At 39.5% G+C, this 21,018-nt stretch overlaps 1 protein-coding gene across 1 annotated transcript in view; it reads right to left on the bottom strand.

Moving 5' to 3' along the window:
- Positions 1-1,003: 1,003 nt before the first annotated feature.
- The window catches only part of bahd1 (bromo adjacent homology domain containing 1), a 94,253-nt gene continuing 74,238 nt past the window's right edge, over positions 1,004-21,018 (bottom strand). The window contains exons 3-7 of the mRNA XM_088354544.1: positions 13,890-14,299; positions 11,297-11,456; positions 11,102-11,181; positions 9,560-9,651; positions 1,004-8,055 (exon numbers count right to left, since the gene is read on the bottom strand). Coding sequence (XP_088210670.1) covers positions 7,863-8,055; positions 9,560-9,651; positions 11,102-11,181; positions 11,297-11,456; positions 13,890-14,299 — 935 coding nt within the window. The 3' untranslated portion in view covers positions 1,004-7,862. The remainder of the gene's footprint in view (positions 8,056-9,559; positions 9,652-11,101; positions 11,182-11,296; positions 11,457-13,889; positions 14,300-21,018) is intronic.

Genomic DNA, 21,018 nt, shown 5'->3' with positions numbered 1-21,018 from the left:
TACCAAAGATTAATTAATTATTATGATAAATACATATGTAACCTGCCAACTCATGAGCCGTTTCGGGCCGTGTGCAAATTAAACATTTGTGAATTATTTTCAGATTTAGAAGAATACATCTAATGATCAACATTTATACTTTTTAATTTAATTTGCCTTTATCTTGTACTTCCTGTGATATTTACCTCCAGATTATACATGATTTTGAAACACTCCTCGTAATGTGAAAATTCAGGGATTTAGAAAAATAAATCTGAATAAATATAATAAATATATATTCATATTACATTTCCATGATGACAGGTGAGGCACAGCCGCACTCGCCTCCCCTGAGTGCATGTCATTGTTACCCACAAACAAATCACACACACACAATTACTTTAAACTCATATATTATTTATTACAATTAAATATTTTCTTATATTACAGAGGTCCATTTCAATTAATACAAATAAACTGTGCCGTGATTAATATTTCCAAGATACTTCCAAAATGCCATGCAAGACTATGAACATAAACAGCTCACACCGAAACCCCCCACCAAACATTTGCTTTTGAACGTTGTTCTAAACTTAGCGGAATGATATTCAAAATTCAGGGTTCGTACGCATTTTTTTCATGACCGAATTCAAGCACTGTTTAAGGACTTTCCAAGACAATTTTTTATTTTCCAGTACCATTAAAAGAAAAATTTTGGTGTGAATGATGTATTTTGCAGAGCCACCAAAACATCTTCAATTTACATATGCAATTTTTAACATTGCATGTGCATTTATTGAGACATTTAGATATGGAGTAAATGGGGAATCTATTTGTCAGTATGAACAATAAGTGTGTGAATATTTTTGAGAAATACAATTCACTCCCTGGAAACACTACCTTAATTTTTTGCAAGGCCCATTATAAATATCCATAAATGATACCTATTTTTGCACTAAAACACAGTGTTTAAGTTGAAGTGAAGCATGCTGCTGTCCCGTAGGGAGCTCAGACGCCTCATACAAACTAACGCCAGCTGCCGTTAATCACGAGGCGAAAAAATGCAATGGAAAAGCATAGCGACAGAGAGCAGTGTCAGCATTATTTTGAAGCTTGTTGATAAACATGGCAACCATTCCAAGCATTTATAAGCACTCGGCAGTCCTTGAAAACACATTAAAAATCAAGCATTTTTAAGGATTTCAAACACCCGTACGAACCCTGAAAATGTCTCATTTCCATATTTCCACCCCTGTCTCGCACTCTTTCATGGGGCGCAATTTAACGTGAGACCAGTGTCGTCTGACTTCAATGACAGAAAAGGCATTTGGAAGATAACATCAAAAATAAACAATGACCGCTCACATTTCTCTTCTTGAAAAAACACTCGGAATATATATTGATATATATAGAGATCTGTATTCTATACGGGTTTACAGGAACAGGCACGGAGGACCAATTAAGACATCTAGTATCACACTGATTCATCGGGAGAGCTGAGCAACTTCTAAGGCCGTACTGCAAGTATACTGCACTCTACTGTACTGTAAAAACACCCGATGGGATTTTTAGTCATTGATTAGCGCTTTAGCGAAAGCCGTCGCTCTTCTTCCACCCGTTAACTTCTTCATTCGGATAGGATCACGTTCTCATCGTAAGGTAGGAAATCATACCCAAAAAAACAAAAACACAGAGCGCTCCCAAAATATGTGCCATTTTTCTGAACAAAATGCAAGCGTTTGTGCAAGCAGACTACCGCGTTTATTTCATTTGGATATTTTTGGTCATTTGTTTTTTACAGACTAGGTTTATAAACTAGGCAACATGGGAAATATCAAAAGCTGCTTCTCGTATTTGAAATCTCCAAAGATCTGCCATTAAAAAAAAAAAAGAAAATAAAAGGTTGGAGAGAAATATTCATGTTGTGTTCAGACGCTTCGCCTACTTACAACCATTCGCCTTGCGAAAAACGGTAGATACAATTATTTTTTTCGGAATGTTGAAAAATATCCAGACATTGCTGTAATTGAGATTTTGTATTGTGTTTATATTTTTCCAAGTACAGGACATTACTTTAGTGCTTCTTTCCGCCTCTACTGGCGTGTGGCGCTGTGAGAGGTCACCCAGCATCGACCCCGAAGAAGAAATCCACTTCCTCTTCCTAGTTCGTGTGTAAACATTCTATACTGTATCTCCAGCGCGCTAAGAATATGGTTGGTGTAAAGTGTAAAGAAGAGGGGAGACGTTTCTTTTGAAATGAAAGTGGAATAAGAAAGCTTGATGTGGTTGAGAAAATGCTTTTTTCCGTCCACTCTCTACCATGGGGAAGACCTCTTGAAGCCCATCTTCCAGAAGTAAGTTAAACTCAATTTTGTTTATCTTTATAGAGCATATTATTTTATGAAATGTTTATCTTTTAGTATGAAAACAATGCAGGTTACTTATACAAGCCTTAAACATACTTATATAAACCTTAAACATACAAAATATAGCACTGAAGCAACTTACGAATAAATTCAACTAACGAACGATTGTTCGTAAGAAGAGCAGCGTCTGTACTTCAGGAGTTCACCCCAAGACTGAAATGTTGCAGATGAGGCAAACAAATTAGTCAGTCCCAAAACTGAGACATCATCACCCTTTGTTTGTAATTCGAAAGATGAACGTCAGTTTCAGTACTTTTTGCGCAACAAAGGACAATTTTCAGTCCGTGTTTTCTTAATGGGGCTGTAAAGAGGTAAAAAAACCTGCAAAAACAGTATAAAGGAAAAAAAAAACGAACGAAAAAAGCAAACTTAATTGCTGTTTAGGGATTGGTGTTGCACACGGTGGAGCAACACAACATGACTGACTGAGATTCATTAGCTAAGAATTAATGATTTTACTGTTTCTTACTAATGGGCTTCGATCACACTAAACATTCCATAGACGGAACTAAGAACACCAAAGAAAATAGGTTAAAGGCATATAGTGATTTTCTAGGAAATTTGACTCCTGACTGGCTTGACATACACGATCGATTCTTCCAAAATTATTCTTAAATGTATCACAGAACATATGTAAATGACTGGAGAAGTCTATTATCCTTATTTTCTGACAAATACAACCTGGTATTAACTTAGTGGTAATAGTGTAAAAACACGAGTTATTTATAAAAAAATGAAATGGTAGTCCTTCAGTAATTCAAGAGTGGCTCTCAGTCTCAAAAGGCTCGATGAACCCTGTTCTCCATTTGTTTTCTTGCATTATATTGCCCCCAGGTGGAGAGATGCGAAAAGGAACAGCACAATAGCCAGTGAATTAAAATATTGGCCATTACAGTTTCGGCTTGTATTAGATTATGTTATTACTGTAGATATCGACTACAATATTTTATAAGCATTCTATTTATCAGCACATTAAAAAATAATATATTTTAAAATTATTTCTAATTATTTTCTTGGCAACTATCATTTGAGATGCTGAGTTAATGGGAATGAAGTATCACACTGCTACATTTGTCTTTCCTGACTACTTGAGTTTGCTCGGAGTCAAAAATGGCCCCATTTCTAAGAAGATACATACAGAAGGGAATGAAAGAACACACAAACACACAAAAAAGCTGCACAAAAAGTACCAAACCAATGGGACAAGCTACTAAACGAGTTGACCTGATGACGTCGACGGGTGCACAAATCGCACATGTATCGGAGCAAAACATGGAAGCAAGGTTTGATATTTCCTCTTACCTTATAAGTAATCTTTGAAAATGACCACTTGGAAAATAAATAATTTATATTCTCTCTAATAAATAAATAGGTTCTTTTCTATCAAACGTGGAGGAATAACTCCTCGATCAGTTCGCCTAATCTCTAGCGAGCGCCTAACGAATATATCAAGTGACGTGAAAGATGCAAACGCACAGTCAACTTTTCTTTTTCTTTTTGAGTGCGTTCGTGCGACACTGTGAAAAATGTCTTCTGAGGTCACTTAAAAATGTGACATGACACTTTTATCACCTACCAAAAAATACTTGGTCAATATCGATGGCTTTTTTGTATTGAACGTCAACTCTTCAGTCAAAGAAGTTCGAATTACAACACCTTTATGCAGTTTAATTTACCACCGATGCTAAGCTAAGTTAGCATTCGGCTGATACTGTAAGCCGCCAAAGTATTGGGTTTACTCCTGAATGATTTCAGGCTGATGAATGTGCCAGCAACTTTATCAACACGAGTTGATATGAAGCATTTTCAGTTTGTTCAGTTGATTATTCATTCTTCCATTTTGGGAGAATCTCCACTGGTGCTGAATATAACTTGTCGATTTACGTGTTGAATACTACTGTGTTTGGTTTAAGATGCTAAGCTAAGTTAGCATTTTGTCTGTGAAAACCCTGCGAGTCCACTTAAAGATACAGTGTTTTAATGCTAGGCTGAGTTAGCATTCGGGACTGTGCTCCCACGACCTGGAACTTTTGTAATTTTGAGTAACGAACTTGAACTGGGCAGGTCAACAACCTAGCCATGTGATTTCTTAAGTCCATTCCAGTTTTAGGTCAGCATATTTCCTGGACTACAAACTGCACCAGTATATAAGCCGCACCCGCTCTATTTTAGGGAAACTAAACAAAAAATGCATACCGAACACACTTGACTATAAGCCTTGGATGTTTATGTTGAAAATATTATATTTACTGCATGTACAGAACGACTTTGAACTATAGATGTACATGTATGTATGCCTGATCATTTTATACAGCATTGTTCTAACTTTTTTGTAGTCTTTCGGTGCATTGATTTTTATTCTCTTATGTTTAATTTCAATTAGAGCGCCCCTAGTGCTGGAAGAAAATTTCACACCATAGCTGTATCTTGGTACTTTAATAGCCCTGTTCTATCATAGAAAAAATGGCGGTTTAAAGTCCAGGAAATATGGTCAATTCTTGTTCATAAGAGTTTCTCCACTGAGCAGCTTCTTATGCCCTAGAGCAGGGGTGTCAAACCCATTTTAACTCAGGGGCCACACGATAGACAAAGCATTCTCTCAAGGGCTGGACTAGAAGATTAGAAAGAAAGAGAGAAAGAAATACGAGAAAGAGAGGGAGGGAAAGAGAGAGAGGGTGAGACAAAGAAATAGATAGAGAAAAGAGAGGGTGAGAAAGAAAATGTGAGAAACAAAAGAGATAAAAAGAGAAATACTGTAGTGAGAGAGGTGGAAATAAAGAGAGAGAAAGAAATAACTCCAAAGACAAATATAAAGAGAGAAGCAGAGAAAGGAGGAGAGAAAAAAGAGAAGGGGAAAGTAAGAGTGAAAGAGAAAGAGAGATAAAAGAGCAAAAACAGTAAAAAGACACAGAGAGAGAATGAGGCAAAGAGGAACAAAGAGAGAAAAATAGAGATAGATCGATAGAGAGCGAAAAGAGAGATAGAGAGTGAGAGAAAAAGGGAGGAAGACAGCGAGAAAAAGAAAAAGAAATACAACTACAGCGTCTTTGTGAGAGGCACCTGGCCTTGGCAACATCAAGTGGACATATTTCAACCTTCTGCTCGTTTTTCTCTTGCGCTTCTCTCAGCGTTGTCTTGCGGGCCAGATTCACTCCCTTAGCGGGCCTGATCCGGCCCGCGGGCCGCCTGGTTGGGACCCCTACCCTAGAAAGTTAGAAACTACGTTGTTTGGCAGAATATAATTTACAGATTTGTAGATCTATTTGCCTTTCATCTTTAAAAAACATTATCTTTTATACAACACTACGAGTCTGGAGCTAAAATGAAAATTTGCAGTACCGTATTTTCCGCACTATAAGGCGCACCTAAAAGCCTTTATTTTTTTCAAAAGCTGACCATGCGCCTTATAATACAGTGCGCCTTATTTATGGATCAATATTAATTCGCAAAGTCTTGCAACTAACTTGCAGCCGCCAACTAGATTTTCCCCCGAGCGCCAAGTAGTCCGCGGTGTATGCTGGGATTTATTTACCGGCGTTTCATTGGCTAACCAATGTGTCAATCATCATTTGAATCGATCACTATTGGCTAAAGTTAGTCGGAAGTCAAGAGGCGGATCCTTTTTATCATTTACAGGCTGGCATAGGCTTAAACGGCAAAACAAAGCCTGCAATAGGCCGAAAAAGATGAATGTGTATAGCACGTGGCTGCACATTATTATGAACACAACGACTTCGGTGAGCTACTCCAGCTATATATCTAGTTTCAGACTGAACTCGATGTTTCTGTGATAAGCGGTGCAGATAATGGATGGAATGGAGTGTCTATTTTTAAATTAAACTCAATTCCAAGTGTTTATTGTCATATGCACAGTAAAGTTGCGAGCGAAAAAGAAAATAGAAACTAAGGAATGGTTGGCATTTCTTGAATCCCAAGACTTTAACCTTCCAAATGATGGAACGATGCATTTGAGTGACATCGTACGGACACCGCATCCACACGTGTTCTCGACACGTATTTGCGTCTTTGCAAGCTTTGGGAATATTAAGGGGGTAATAAGTTGGACTGAACTATCTGACTGTTTTGTCCACGTTCCCATTGTAGCGCCTTTTAATCCGGTGTGTCTTATGTATGTCAAAAATAGGACCCTAAACTATTTTTTCGGGGTGCGCCCTATAACCCGGTGCGCCTTATAGTGCGGAAGATACGGTAATTGCTAAATTATGCTAAACCATCGTATTGGAATTTAAAAAAAAATGTTTAAAAATATCAAGGGGATGTGGATGACAAGTTAGCACATCCATGTCACAGTTCAGAGGTTTTGATTCCAGCTACCTGCCCCCTTGTGCGGAGTTTGCATGTTCTCCCCGTGCCACCGTGGGGTTTCTCTTCCTTCCACATTCCAAAAACATGCATGGGAGGTTGACTCCAAATGAGCCTTCGGTATGAATGTGCGTGTGAGTGGTTGTATGTCTATGTGTGCTAGAGGTAAGATCTTAAACCCTTTTCCGGGCCAAAATTTAGGTCGGGTCAGGCCTAAAATGTCAATCATTACTTTGGGTTTACGCCGAGCTTCTCTCGTGCTGATTATTAAATTATCCACGTGTCATTTGTTCTAGGTTTGTTAAGGATCCACGCAACGCTTGTTGGACACAGAGAAAAGGGTGCGCGGCTCCTTTCTTAGTCGGCCAAAATCGCCCTCCTCCCGAGTCCTCACAAATACAATATGAAAATTCGGGTTTGCTTCGGGCCATGTCCCTCAAATCAAGTTAATTGGTCGGGCTCGTGCTGGTTCGGGCTTTTTTACTCGCAGGTCAGGTCGAGCTGTATTTTTTAGGCCAGATCTTATCTCCATTGTGATTGACAAATCTGTCCAGGAGGTCCCCTTGCCCAATGCCTGATACAGCTCGGACCTTTGTGAAGGCTAGCGTTTCGGAAAATGAACTAATGACTGTCAGTCTTATACATACACTTATAACTTTTCATCCTGTCCCTCCATCTGAAATAGTAATCTTGTACGATTGCATGACGGTTTGGTCCTACATTCACGGTAAGGAATCACTTTTGAAAGAGCATTGAAGGAAGCAAAGGCCTCTTATGTTGCGTCTGTGCGCCAGCGATAGGCAGATACTTCCATTAGTCACGTCTAAGCTCCTTCAAATCCGGCAAATGGCACATTTCTAAGACCCGCAGAAGATTCCGCACAGGGCGCACTCAAAACAGGAAGTCGCGTATGATTAAAAACCATTTCGACAGGCGTTATCGCCGCCGCGCACCGCCACGGACCTTCGCGTTTACTTCGCGCGTCGGTGTGAAATTTTCAAAGAGAAACTAATCTCACGTTTCTTCCTCCTCAATCTTCCGGCTCTCCCTCACCAAGGTGGCGGGCTGGGAGCTGGTTGAAGCGAAGGCGGATCAGGCCGCCTTATCTGGCGTCCCTGCGTGGCACCGTCCCCGCTACTGCAGGTTCTTGAGGAGGCGTCCGTAGCGGAAGTCGTAGACGTGGCGGCAGAAAAAGACCAGCTCGGGGGCCACATCGTCCGGCACGCAGCGGTGGCTGGGGGCCGCGTGGCCCACCGAGGGGGGGACCAGAAAGGAGGCAGCGCTGTCGGGCACGCCCTCCCCACGCCGTTTTACCAAGGCACAAAACCTAAGAAAAAAAATATATGAGTAAATGTATGGAAATTGGTCTGGTAATAAGTAAGCCTTAAACTGTTGCTCTATCACCACAAGACAGTACAATACAAAGAAGAAATTAAAAAAAAAATATATAAAATATAATAAATATATTCTTCATTTTACTACCGTACTTATTTGTGTATAACACACTGTATTTGTGTAAATTACCGTATTTGTGAAAAGACTGATCATCGAAAAATATTACAGACCACAATCGCAAAACATTATTAGGCAACAGGAATTGAACCTAAATCACTAGACCAGGGGTGGCGAACACGTGGCTCGCATGCGGCTCTTGGCCAATAAGAATGCGGCTCTTTGCCTCATCATATTTTCTATATACTGTGGCTCCTTGCCTTGTTTCATGTTTAGTCTTTTTGTGTGTATTGGGGATGGACACTTTCTTTGAAATCAACACAAGAACAATACTTGTTGTATTGTAAGGAGAGGAGTGTGTTATGGGAAATAATGTGTTTTTAATCGTGTGTGTTTGTGTCTGTCTGTCTGTCATGGCAGGTCAGTACGTGGTGTGGCTCTTTGACTCTCACAGTTAAAAATTTGGGCTCTTTGTGTCAAACTTGTTCGCCACCCCTGCACTAGACCTTTGGTTCTCAACTGGTCAGACTTCAGGACCCACCATTACAACTTAATGACAATCTGCAAACCCAAATGAAGTAAAAATATGGACTTCTCAAATGTATCAGATGAAAGGATTGTGCATATTAAAGCAGAAATAGTTCAATATTTTCACCTTTAAAAAAATAAATAACCACCAAGACCAAAAATGACTGCAAGAATCGTACATACTCACGTATACCGGTAAGGACCTATTTTGTACATAAGCAACCCCTTGAAACTGCAAATATTCATAAAGAGTGTACCTAAAAAAACTATATTAAATAAAGATTGATATGCAGGTAAATGCTTAAAATAAAATTTTAAACCATTAACAATACCTTCCAGAAGCACTTCAATGAAAGACGTGTGTACACCATTTTCGTCTTTTGCAATTGTCCCTTTCTTCGACTGCCACTTCTCCTTTCACTTATCACTAACTTTCTTGGGACCCATAATTATAGACAGGAAACAGAAATAAAACCAACAAAACTACAATAAAATAAGATGCGGCCCCGCTCAAATGTGCCGATTGACTGAAAAGGTAGAAAAGATCGAGCAGGGCATTATCGCCTTCTCCTGTTAAGGATTGTAATTGACTACCCGCTTTTTCTTCTTCTTAGCATTATGTTCCTAAGACAAAGACCCACGGCCGACCAGTTGAGAAACACTGCACTAAACCATCAGTTTTAAAAATGACTTAGAGGAGCCTCTGTGCCTGTGTTTACTATCACGACCAATGGGATATATAGTACATACATGTTTGTGGGTGAAGTCTATAAAATCTAATGTAATTGTGAATAAACAGACACGTGTGTAAAGAACTAACAAAAAAAGTGAATTCAATATCTACTTCTTACCGACAATACTGTGCCAACGTCAGGACATAGCATTTGTCTTCAATACAGGCGACGCTGTTCACATCTTGGTGACGGGACGCAAAGATCTCATTCTGTAGAAAGATAAAACTTATTGACAAAGAAGTTTTGCTTTGAATGTTTTAAAAGCCACAATGTAACATCACTGTAATTCTTTGTTTATCGCAGTTAACGGATAAATATATAAAATCCACAAAGTTGCCCCCCCTTCGTTCTGAACAACAGGCCCCTGCTCGCAACAATAGTCGCCTGGGAATAGTGGAAAGCGGCCAAAACAGTGCAGTTCGTTTTCGACAGGACGGGATTTCTCGTTTTTCCCTGCCCACATGGTGAAAAAATGCGCTTAGTCTTAGCATTAGTCGATCTGGGATCGTGGCCAAAACCCTACATTTCATTTATGGAGAGCCAGAAGGTCACGCCTCCCAATAAAAGTGCCTTATGCCAACCCCTGTTCTCAGCAATATGGGATTTAGGATAATAGATTGCGGCTGCACAAGTGCAGTTTCTTTTAAAAGAAAAATAGTGGAAAAAACGAGCCGCCAGGCCCAACAATAGCGTGCTCTGCGAGTCCCTGCTCGCAATATGCAGGCATAATGGGTCACGGTTAAACGAGTGTAGTTCACCTTTTGCTGGAGAGAACGGTAAAAAGTAATTAATTGTGGCCAAAACCATGGATTTAGTTTTAGGATGGTTAGCCTCATGATGAACATGCCATTTGTCGGACCCCTCTCACAGCAAAAAGGTAATGGGGATATTGGATCTCCGCTGCACGAGTGCAGTTCATTTTAGGCGGAAAAGAGCTGACACGCTCGACAAAAATACGCTTTACATGCTCCTGCTCGCAACAATATGGGGATAATAGATTGCAGAACATATTTTAACGCATGATGTTCAGAGTCCGCAACATAGCGTGGGATTATAGTAGGGATATCTAAAGTCTGGCCCGGGGGCTAATTATGGCCCATGATCAAATTTGTAATATGTGGCCCACCTGTAATGTTGACTGAAGTTTAAAATAAATTTGTACAAAAAACCTTCCAAAAACATCAGCATTTCAACTGATGATGGCAGTAGCCCTTTGGCGACCTTGCCCATGGCTTTCTGTAAGAATCTTAGACCACTCCATATTCGACTGTGTCTGTTTTCAAAGAATATATAATTTCAACAAGCACTTCCAGACGAAACATGCGGACTACAAAAAGCTAACTGGAAACTAAAACTGTGAAAAGGTGAAGAAACTTGAAGCTGTTTTTACGGCACAGCAGCGCTTTTTCACGAGACCCTGCATTTTAAAGGAAAATGCTACGAAAACAAGGTCGCGACGCTAAATGCTAAGCACCGCAAACCTTTCACGAAGGGTAAATTAATTAAAAACTGTTCAAAGAACGGCAGTTTAAATAGTCTGCCCTCACACATTTTCAGCTTACCAAATCTGGCTCGCTTACTGAATGGTTTGGACCCCCCTAGATTGTAGTATTTATCATGTTATAACCTTATTGGGAAATTATCTAAAATATGTGTCACCTGACAATGCACATGAAGGTTGCGTCCTCCTTGTGTGTGTTCTGGACGGTAGTACCAAAACAAACTCATCATCAGCTCTCCTGCGAAACCAACAGAACCAAGACATACATGGAATATACTTCTCATAAGGCATTTTGTATGGAGTACAGATATTTTAATTTGGTGTTCCATGTAAAGTAAAATTATGTCTTCTACCTGTCTCAGGCTCCTCCCACAGAGCTGAGATCTTTGCCACGTAAGGCAGAGACTTTTTCCTCGGCCCAGACTTCAGCAGGACCGTGTCCCTGACCCGGATAACTTCTCCGTCCCGTTCCACGGCCTGGTAACACTTCCTTGACACAGAGGTTTCTTCTCCCTGTTGTTATACATGGATAAATGCACGTCACTTTGTGTATTTGGTTATTTGCATATTGTATTCCCTTTGCTTTATTATTGTATTGTGAATTTCCCTGCGGGGATGAATAAAGTATCTATCTATCTATCTAAATGAAATTTGTATTTATCTAATGACTTGTAGGGTTCATCCTTCCGTCCGTCCATTATCTGCACCGCTTATCCTCAGTAGGGTCGCGGGGTGCTGGAGCCCATCCCAGCCATCTTTCGGGCAGTGGGCAGGGAACACCCTGAACTGGTTTCCAGCCAATCACAGAGACAAACAACTCACACGCTCATTTACACCTAGGGACAATTTGGACCAACCAACTAACCTAACATGCATGTTTTTGGAATGTGACAGGAAACCGGAGTGCCCGGAGGAAACCCACACAAGCACGGGGAGTACATGCAAACCCCGCACAGGAAGGCAAGTAGCAGAATTTGAACTTATGACCTCAAAACTCAGCTGCCGTCTCGCCCTTGTAGTGTTTAATTTAATGATTGAGTTTTATCAAGCATTTTAAAATATAGTACCACTTTTAACCAAATTTCAGTCACCAGTACTACATACATGCCAACTTTTTGACATTCAAAAGCAGTAGATGCTATTGCCCACTCTATTTTTACGTGTAAAACACAATTTTTAAGGAGAGAAAAGCGGTAGTCTAACATAAAACTGTAATGTGTGTGAGCTAGGTGTTAGTTCTTAGAACATTTGATCAACCTCACCCTGCTTACTTTCTAAATGTAGTTTTATTCCACTGTTTTGTGTTTTAATCGCTATTTTTTTCCAAATTACAAATAATGTGATAGTGTCCCGTTATCCTCAATAATGTCAAGATTTTAGTCAGGAGAATCATTTTATATCATTCATCAAAAGTTATAATTAAACAGTTATAATATAAAATCACTTTATAATTCCATCTTTCTGAGGAAGGCAATGTTAATGAATAAATTCAGAATTGGCGATGAATATTTTTATGTGGAGAATTTGAAGGCAAGGTCTGAATATAATCACATATTTTTGCCTGTGAACAAAAATGGTAATTTCCTTTAGTAAACTATATTTTCATCCTATCTTTCTTAGTTGAACCAAGTTAGTGTTTTCGCCTGTTGACAAAAAAAAAAAGTTCAGTTTTTGTTGTCAAAATGAACACTACTTACAACTTACCATGATACCTGAGAAGCTCAAACTACAGTGGTACCTGTACTAGCGAATTTAATTTGTCCTGGGAGGAGCTTCGAAACCGAAAACTCCATAAGTTGAGACGCATTTTATATGTAAATGCGCTAATCGGTTCATTTTTTTTTACTAAATTATAAAAGCGCATCAGAAGATGAAACAAAGAAATGTTAAAATGAGATTCCTGTACAATGAACATAAAATGAGAGGCACATAATGTAACAAAAATGAAGAATAAAGGAAATCATAAAAATATTCAATGACCTATTTGCTTAGCATTTATTGAAAAACTGACCCAACGTCATCTGCTTTTGACATTCTGACGGAAATGCGCAAAGCGGGTGTAGCGATAGCCCGACTTGTCAACACTTTTTCCTGGATTTTGCTAAAATATCTTTAATTTGGACTGATTGAATGATGGCTGCCTCTTGCCGGAAACCCTCCTCCTTCTCGTCTGTGAATTCTGACCAGTGATGGTGACACGAAGCACGCGCACTGGGTTCCCAGGGAGATTGAAAGCGACAGCCGGTTTGTTTACCTATGGGAAACTCTGGGAGTGGCAAATAGCAGCGCATACTGAACTGTATTTTCGACTTTGTAACTAGAGGCAATCTTTGTAACTAGAGGCGATATTTTCCCGTTCAGGTACTTAACCTGAAACATTCGTATGTAGAGACATCTGTAAGTAGAGGTACCACTGTACTGGGGAATTAAAAACTTCTTATATTTTGGATCTTTAAGACTTTTAACTCATTCGTGATAAGCGGCTGTATACATCAAAGTTGAACAGCTCTTTGTCTTGTCTGTTTGGAGTTTGATTGGGGAGGTATTTTGTTTTGTTGTATTTTCGTATGAAAAAACATTGACAACAACTGGGCTGGTGGTAAATGGGTTAAGGACCCATGACCTCCATCTTAGGTCAAGTTTTCAGAGAGCGGTCAGCACATTTTGCTCTGGAATTCCATTATAGTCTTGAGCTTTTATTGTGCCAAGCCCTCACAAAGAGAAAACAACCCGTGCCACTTACAGCAAAGCAAATCTAGAACATAAGTGAGCCTCCTACATTCTTCCCTGAAGATTATGTTCTATTTGTTAAACAGGGCACATTGTAACTAGTAGATGTTAAAGCAGTTTTCGCTGTCGACAAGCGCTTATGTGTTTGATGGAGGAAAGACCCGTGCCACGTGTTGGCAGCGTCACAAAGAAGCAGAATGACTTCCGCCTACGTACCAGAGAGAAAACTTCTTTTTCAAAGGGGAGTCCGACCGGGCGCCAGCCGTTGGTGCTTTTTTGGCGTGCGTTCTTGGGCGGCTTGGCAAGCGTTTGCCCCCTGGCGCCGACTGAACCCAGATTCAGCTTCTTTTCCTTTTGGAGAGGGAAGACGGGCGAGCCGGCGCTATCCGTGCCGCGGGCTCCAGACCGAGACCCGCTGGGAGGCTCGGCGCTCTGCGGGAAGCCCTTGGTTACCTGCAGCGCAGGCTGCGGCTGGCCGGGGTCGGACAGAGGCGTCTGAACGGGGGGCACTGATTGGCTGGCTGGAGGCACTGCGGGGAGGGGGCAGCCGGTGAGGATTCTCGGGCTGGGGCAGATGGGGATGGAGGACGGGTTCAGGCGGTCGTTGAGGGTGGATGAGTAGTCGTCTGAGGGAAAATCGGATGTGTTGTTAGATACACTTAAGGGTGGGCAATACATACCTGTCAACCTGTACGTTTTTGCTGTACAAAGTACGTTTATTATGCATTTTAAGACGTGTACGACGTACAAGAAAATCTGTACGGAAAAAGGCAAATTTGTCAATTATGGGTACCATCCGGTATACACAGACTATGACGAAACGGCAAATCAATCAAAACAGACAAGTTTGCCGCGGTATCGTTTTTTTTTCCGTTGCAAACAAAGCGAGCGGTGTGACGCTACTGTGTGCATGCATCTGCCGCCTCGGATCTCTTGAGGTAGTTATGTAGTGAAAGGAAGTCCATCTCTTTTTAGAGAACCGGCTTTTTCGGCTCAACTTGTTAAAGAGAGCCGGCTCTCAAACGGCACACTTGCTTTGATGCATTATATTACGAATCATTATTGTTGCATAAAGAAGTTAAGAAAAAAAGGAAGTATAAAAGAAGAAAAGGAAAAAAAGACAGGTCTGTAGTTATCCCTTTAATCAGTATACAGTGGAACCTCGGTTCTCGACCATAATCCGTTCCAGAACCCTGTTCGAAAACCGATTTGTTCGATCACCGAAATCATTTTTCCCATTAAAAATAATGTAAATCGTTTTAATTCGTTCCAACACCCTGAATGTTTACCTTGAATGTTTAATGTAAACATAAGGCTAACCCAGGCTAATCGTACGTTATCGTAATCTTCCGTACGAAAGATTACACTAACATGAACGTGTAAAAATTAAAAAATCAGGTCGTCTACAAGTCATTTAACACCCAGGTTTCCACAACAAGTGGTGAGCGGTTCATTGGAAAGGGGGCTCCGTTCCAACACCCTGAATGTTGGGCTCCGTTCCGACACCCTGAATGTTTACAATGAATGTTTAACGTAAACATAAAGCTAACCCAGGCTAATCATATGTTCGCGTTATGGTAATCTTCCGTACGAAAGATTACGCTAACATGAACGTACGCACTCGCGCATTACCGGCGTTCGAACTCCGATTTTTTGACCGAACAGCGAAGCAAGAATTTCTCTAAATTCTTGGTCGGACTCCGATTTGTTCGAACTGAGAGGCGTTCGAAAACCAAGGTGCCACTGTATTACCAACAATAATTTAATGCAGAAAATGAATTAATAATTTGAATAAGAAAATATAATATTCTACTTAATTATATTTGCATGTATCTTTTCCTTCTACAGTGAACGTCCAAGCTACTTAATTTTTGAACTTTTTTTTATAATAAACTCCATTCATGTCAAGCAACTCAGTATCTCACAACAAAATGTTAATTAACAATATATATGATATAACAAAACACAAGTACAATATTACATGTTAAACTACATAAATAAACACGTTTGAAAAAAAAATATGGTGTAAGATCATTTTGTATTTTGTAAGGGAAAATACATTTTGTAAGGGCATGGAGCCGTGGAGGTTGACAGGTATGGCAATATGGCAAATAGTAAGGGACCTCTTCCTATGATATTAATTCGTTCCAGGACCGAGCTCAAAGCTCAAGTTCCTAGAGTAACGAACAAATGTTTCTGATCTAAAATAATTAAAAACTAATTGGTAAGTACTTGTTCATCCAAGTTACCCCTTTAACAGCGATAAAACACATAGCCTTGATGAACAGTGATTACACGTTAAAATACAGTAATAATGTAAATAAGATTACCGTAAATTCCGGACTATAGAGCGCACCTGATTATAAGCCGCACCCACCACTTTTTTGAGTGATTTGTTTAAGGCTTGCAAGGAGGAGTGACAGAGATCGCTTGCCTGTCAACTTATATATTTTCCTTCGAATTATATAGGTTTATTTTAGACTTTCAAATTGTGTATGCCGTATTAAAATTTTGATATGGGGAAAAAAATCTCGTCTTGCCCATTTCAGATCTAATCTAATGGTAGCGGATGACAATGTCATTGTGGCTTGCTAATACTGCCGCGGTATTTTAGTATATCTCACTGGAAATAAATAGGTTCTGTGTTATGTTTGTAATGTTTATTATTGCTTAGTAAGGCGAATTGCAATCATTTAAAAGCGAGCAATTGGCGGAGGTATGTGATCGAGCACTTACAGAAGACCTAAATTGAATGTTACTGTAACTTTAAATGAAAGTACACACAACAGAAAATTTTATTCTTTGGATTGTAGTAGTTTGAATGTGCAAACTGGATGAGCTGACGCTGGCGGTAAGCAGTCATGAGCAGTGAGCAGTAGTGGTCAACTCTGGGACTGCTCGCGAACGGAGTTTTCCATCGTATATCGAGCCAGATTTATGTTTAAAAAAACCTTGTAGAGCGATATTCTCGTGTTTAAAGGAGCTCATATTGAGAGGTACCACTGTATCACTTTTAAAAAAAACGCAATTACGATATCCATTTCATCACCATTCTGAGAAAAGTTGAATACAGTAATACCTTGCTATATCAAGATTTACTTTTCATAGATTTTCACTAAGCATCGTGTTCTGTATTGCGATTGGCTAAACAATCGCCCCGCCCATTTTCTACCCGTGTGTCAAAAATGTTACGCTCTAAGCCAGTGGTCGGGAACCTTTATGACCCAAAAAACATAAAACAAAACACATTAAAAAAATAATTTTTGAAAGAGCCACACCATATATTTTAAGACAAAATTCAACTAAATCGCCAAACCGGCTCTTTCTCTTACAGCACACTAGTGTGTCATGGAACAGTGGTTGAAAATCACTGCTCTAGACAAAAGCCATTTCTTCAACACATTTCATTTCACTGTGCGTCATTTGATCAAATCTAAGAAATAATAATAATGCCTTTTTCCAATATCAATGTAAACATACCACTTAAAATTTCTCTCCGGTCGCCCTCAGTTACTTAGGAGTGCTGAGGCAATATTTTGCCCGTCAAATCATGGTTTCAAAGTTCTTTTTTAAAAATGTCACAAAATACTGACAACATCGTCATATTTATCCTTCATTGAGCGATAGAAAGAAGATTGCGCTGTGTGCAGAGATCCGCCCACCTCTACTGCCTCCCCAATCAAATCGTCCCCGACATATACGGGAAACAGCTTTGATGAACCTCCATTATGTACTTGAAAATATGTTTCAAGCTTATTCAAAAGCCATCATCTTTTTTCTGGACCGCGACTAAATTCCGAGAGAAGCTCAAGAGAAAAATGTGCTGCAAACTATGACTTGCAGCTTCAAATATGTCCACTGGATGTTGCCAAAGCCAGGTGCCCCTCGCAAAGCAGCCACTGTGGCTGTATTTGATGACCATTAATCAACCAGAGAACATTGAGGAAACCCATCCTGACGTTATTTTACTTAAAATAAAAGTCACAGATGTGCGATTTAATTCAATACTAAAATATATATATATTGAAGAAAATGTCTTTGCGGAAGTTTAAACAAGCTTTAGCTTCTTTCTATAAAAGATATGATTTCTATAGAGAAGTTCCCCTATTCAGGTAAATCTTTTCACACAAAATAAAAGCAAAAAGACTTTTAAACGATAAGTAATCACTACTTAAAATTACCGTATTTTCCGCACTATAAGTCACACCTAAAAGTCTTAATTTTTTTCAAAAGCTGACCATGCGCCTTATTATTCAGTGCGCCTTATATATGGATCAATATTAAGTCGCAAAGTCTTGCAAATAATGCAAGCAGCCGCCGACTAGATTTTCCCCCGAACGCGAAGTAGTCCGCGGTGTATGCTGGGATTTATATACCGGCGTTTCATTGGCTAACCAATGTGTATATCATTAGTTGAATCGATCACTATTGGCTAAAGTTATTCGGAGGTAAAGGGGGCGGATCCTTTTAATCATTTACAGGCTCGCATAGGCTAGAGGGGCAAAACAAAGCCTGCAATTGGCTGAAAAAGATGAATGTGAATAGCAAGTTTGGTTGTCTACGGCATAGAGGAAACATGTTTTACCATTCTGTATTTGTAAATATTTTACTCTCCTGGATTTACTACACTCATGGATATAAGAGGACCATGGTTGCACATTATTATTGAACGCAACGACTTCGGTGAGCTACTCCGGCTATATATTTTCCCAGTATCTTGTTTCAGAGTGATCTAGAGGTTTCTGTGATGGGTCTTTTTTTAAATTAAACTCAATTCCAAGTGTTTATTGTCATATGCACAGTAAAGTTGTGAGCGAAAAAGAAAATAGAAACTAAGGAATGGTTGGCATTTCTTGAATCCCAAGACTTTAACCTTCCGAATGATATTTGGAACGATGCATTTGAGTGACATCGTACGGACACCGCATCCGCACGTGTCTACGACACGTATTTGCTTCTTTGCAAGCTTTCGGAATGTTAAGGGGGTAATAAGTTTGACTAAACTATCTGACTGTTTTGTCGACGTTCCCATTGTAGCGCCTTATAATCCGGTGCGCCTTATGTATGGAAGATATAGGACCAAAAACTATTTTTTTTGGGGGTGCGCCCTATAACCCGGTGCACCTTATAGTGCGGAAAATACGGTACTGTTTTTTCCTCGTACTTTTTCTCTTGATTGAAAACAGTTTTTGAAAATCGAGAATCTGCCACTGAAATGTTTGCTATTTAAATCACGCTGAGGGTAACAAGTGGTTTCCTCCTGTGATTAGGATGAATAATGAGCGTTAGTGTCTCCTCCCAGCACACTGCTGTAAACCACAGAGTGCGCTGTGAGTGAGTCTTTTCTTGGGTTGCTTGTTTTGCAAAGATGCACATGTTGATAAAGCTTCCATTTTGTTTGTCTATGTGAGTACTGTATTCGTGTCCTGGTTCAGATGTTGCCATACACAAAATTGACCTGCTTACACTCTCATTTTATCTCATGACAAACAGGTTGTGTTTTTATGAACTTTGGAGTGGCTTGGATTGAAGAGCAGACTGGTTTTTGCCCTTAAATTGGCATTAGGATTAGAGCCACCTAAAAATCAAAATGCACTTGTGAACATGTACTAAACTTAAGTCTCGGACCTAATCAACACTAATCTACTTTATGCATAGAGGCACGTTTTTTTTGTTGTTGCAGTTCTTACACAAGAAGGTACATTATAAAGATTGGTCATTCCAATTCTTGTGTAAAGCCAATAGGTAAGCAGAGCTGTAACACAAGCTATGATGATTTAGCAGTTTTTTATGCCTCCTCTGCAACCAGCATCACAAAGTTTAAAAATAAATGTTTTTGCTGCAGATGAATATCTCACACACTACAATGGCATATTTATGAGAGGCCAGTGACTTTCAGAACAGCGGCAGCCGAGGATAAACACTGTCACTTTTCGACTCAATAGCGAGCTTCAGGCCACAAAAACTATTGTTCTTGCCAGCTGGAGAACCTAAATCTATTACATGCTGAATTATGGCGTCAACTCGCGACACATCTCAAAGAGTTTTTAGAACTGTCATGCGGTCCGAAACCTTATAATCCACTTCTGTGACTGTGAAAAAGACTGTTGTAGGAACGTGCTGGTGTTTCTTTGGTATTGTTTGTTCAGTAAAGCAAACAACAGGGAACTGTGGCTGTAGTTACATGAACGAATTTCATTGAACTAAAAGAACTACTAATTTAGGTAACCAAGTTTACAGACGTTGCCCAACTTACGAACGAGATCTTTTTTAAGTTGAATTTGTTTGTAAGTTGCTTCAGTGCTATAATACTGCTTTTGTATGTTTAAGGTTTATATAAGTGTGTTTAAGGCTTGTATAAGTAACCTGTATTGTTTTGTACTAAAAAAATAAACATTTCATAAAATAATATGCTCTATAAAGATAAACTTGAGTTGAACTTAATTTTGGAAGATGCGCTTCAGGAGGTCCTACACTCTAAAAAGTGACCGAAAAAAACGATCCGAACATTTTCTCAACCGCATCAAAGCTTTCTTATTCCACTTTCATTTCTTTACACCAACCATAGTGAATGGATGCACAAGATATGAAACAATAAAAATGTCAAAGTTCTTAGCGCTCTGGAGATAGTATAGACATATAAAGTATAGAATGTTTACACACAAACTATGAAGAAGAAGCTGACTTTTTTTTACTTCTGGGTGGATGCTGAGTGACCTCTCGGAGTGCCAGACACCAGTAGTGGCAGAAAGAAGCACTACAGCAATGTCCTGTATTCGGAAAAAGGTGCATGCAGTATAAAATCTAACTTACAGCAATGTCCGGATATTTTTCGACATCCCTAAAAAAAATATCGTATCTAATGTTTTACTTAAGTCGAATGGTCGTAAGTAGGGGCGCATCTGTACTCTATTGTAAGCAAATTTGGCTTTTGTACTGGACACATTGCAATATTAACAAACCTTGAAAAATATCTGACTCTGTTTTTAACATTTTCCTATTATCCCAATGAGTGTAAATACAATTACAGGTAACATCCGACTTACAACTGGGATCGGTTCCAAATAACTACTTGTAAATCCATTACAATGGCGCCTTCTGCTGCCAGGACCATATCTAGTTATTGTACTAAGTGTAGTAGTAGATTGCTGTGCCGGATGGCTGCCAAAGTAGATTAGATGTACGCGTTGCCTGGTTGCTCCACATTGTATTTAAAAAAAAATATTCATATGCCGTATTAATGAGTATCCGCTGGAAAAATGAGCATCTTCTATCAGTGGTCGTAAGTACGGGTGGTTGTTAGTCGAGCACTTTGTAATTTGCATGCTACCTGAAATTGAAAATC

This window comes from Urocampus carinirostris, chromosome 15 (genome assembly GCF_059441175.1).
Source record: "Urocampus carinirostris isolate Australia breed hairy pipefish chromosome 15, RoL_Ucar_1.0, whole genome shotgun sequence".
Taxonomy (NCBI): domain Eukaryota; kingdom Metazoa; phylum Chordata; class Actinopteri; order Syngnathiformes; family Syngnathidae; genus Urocampus; species Urocampus carinirostris.
This window is presented reverse-complemented; position numbering and strand designations above follow the sequence as displayed.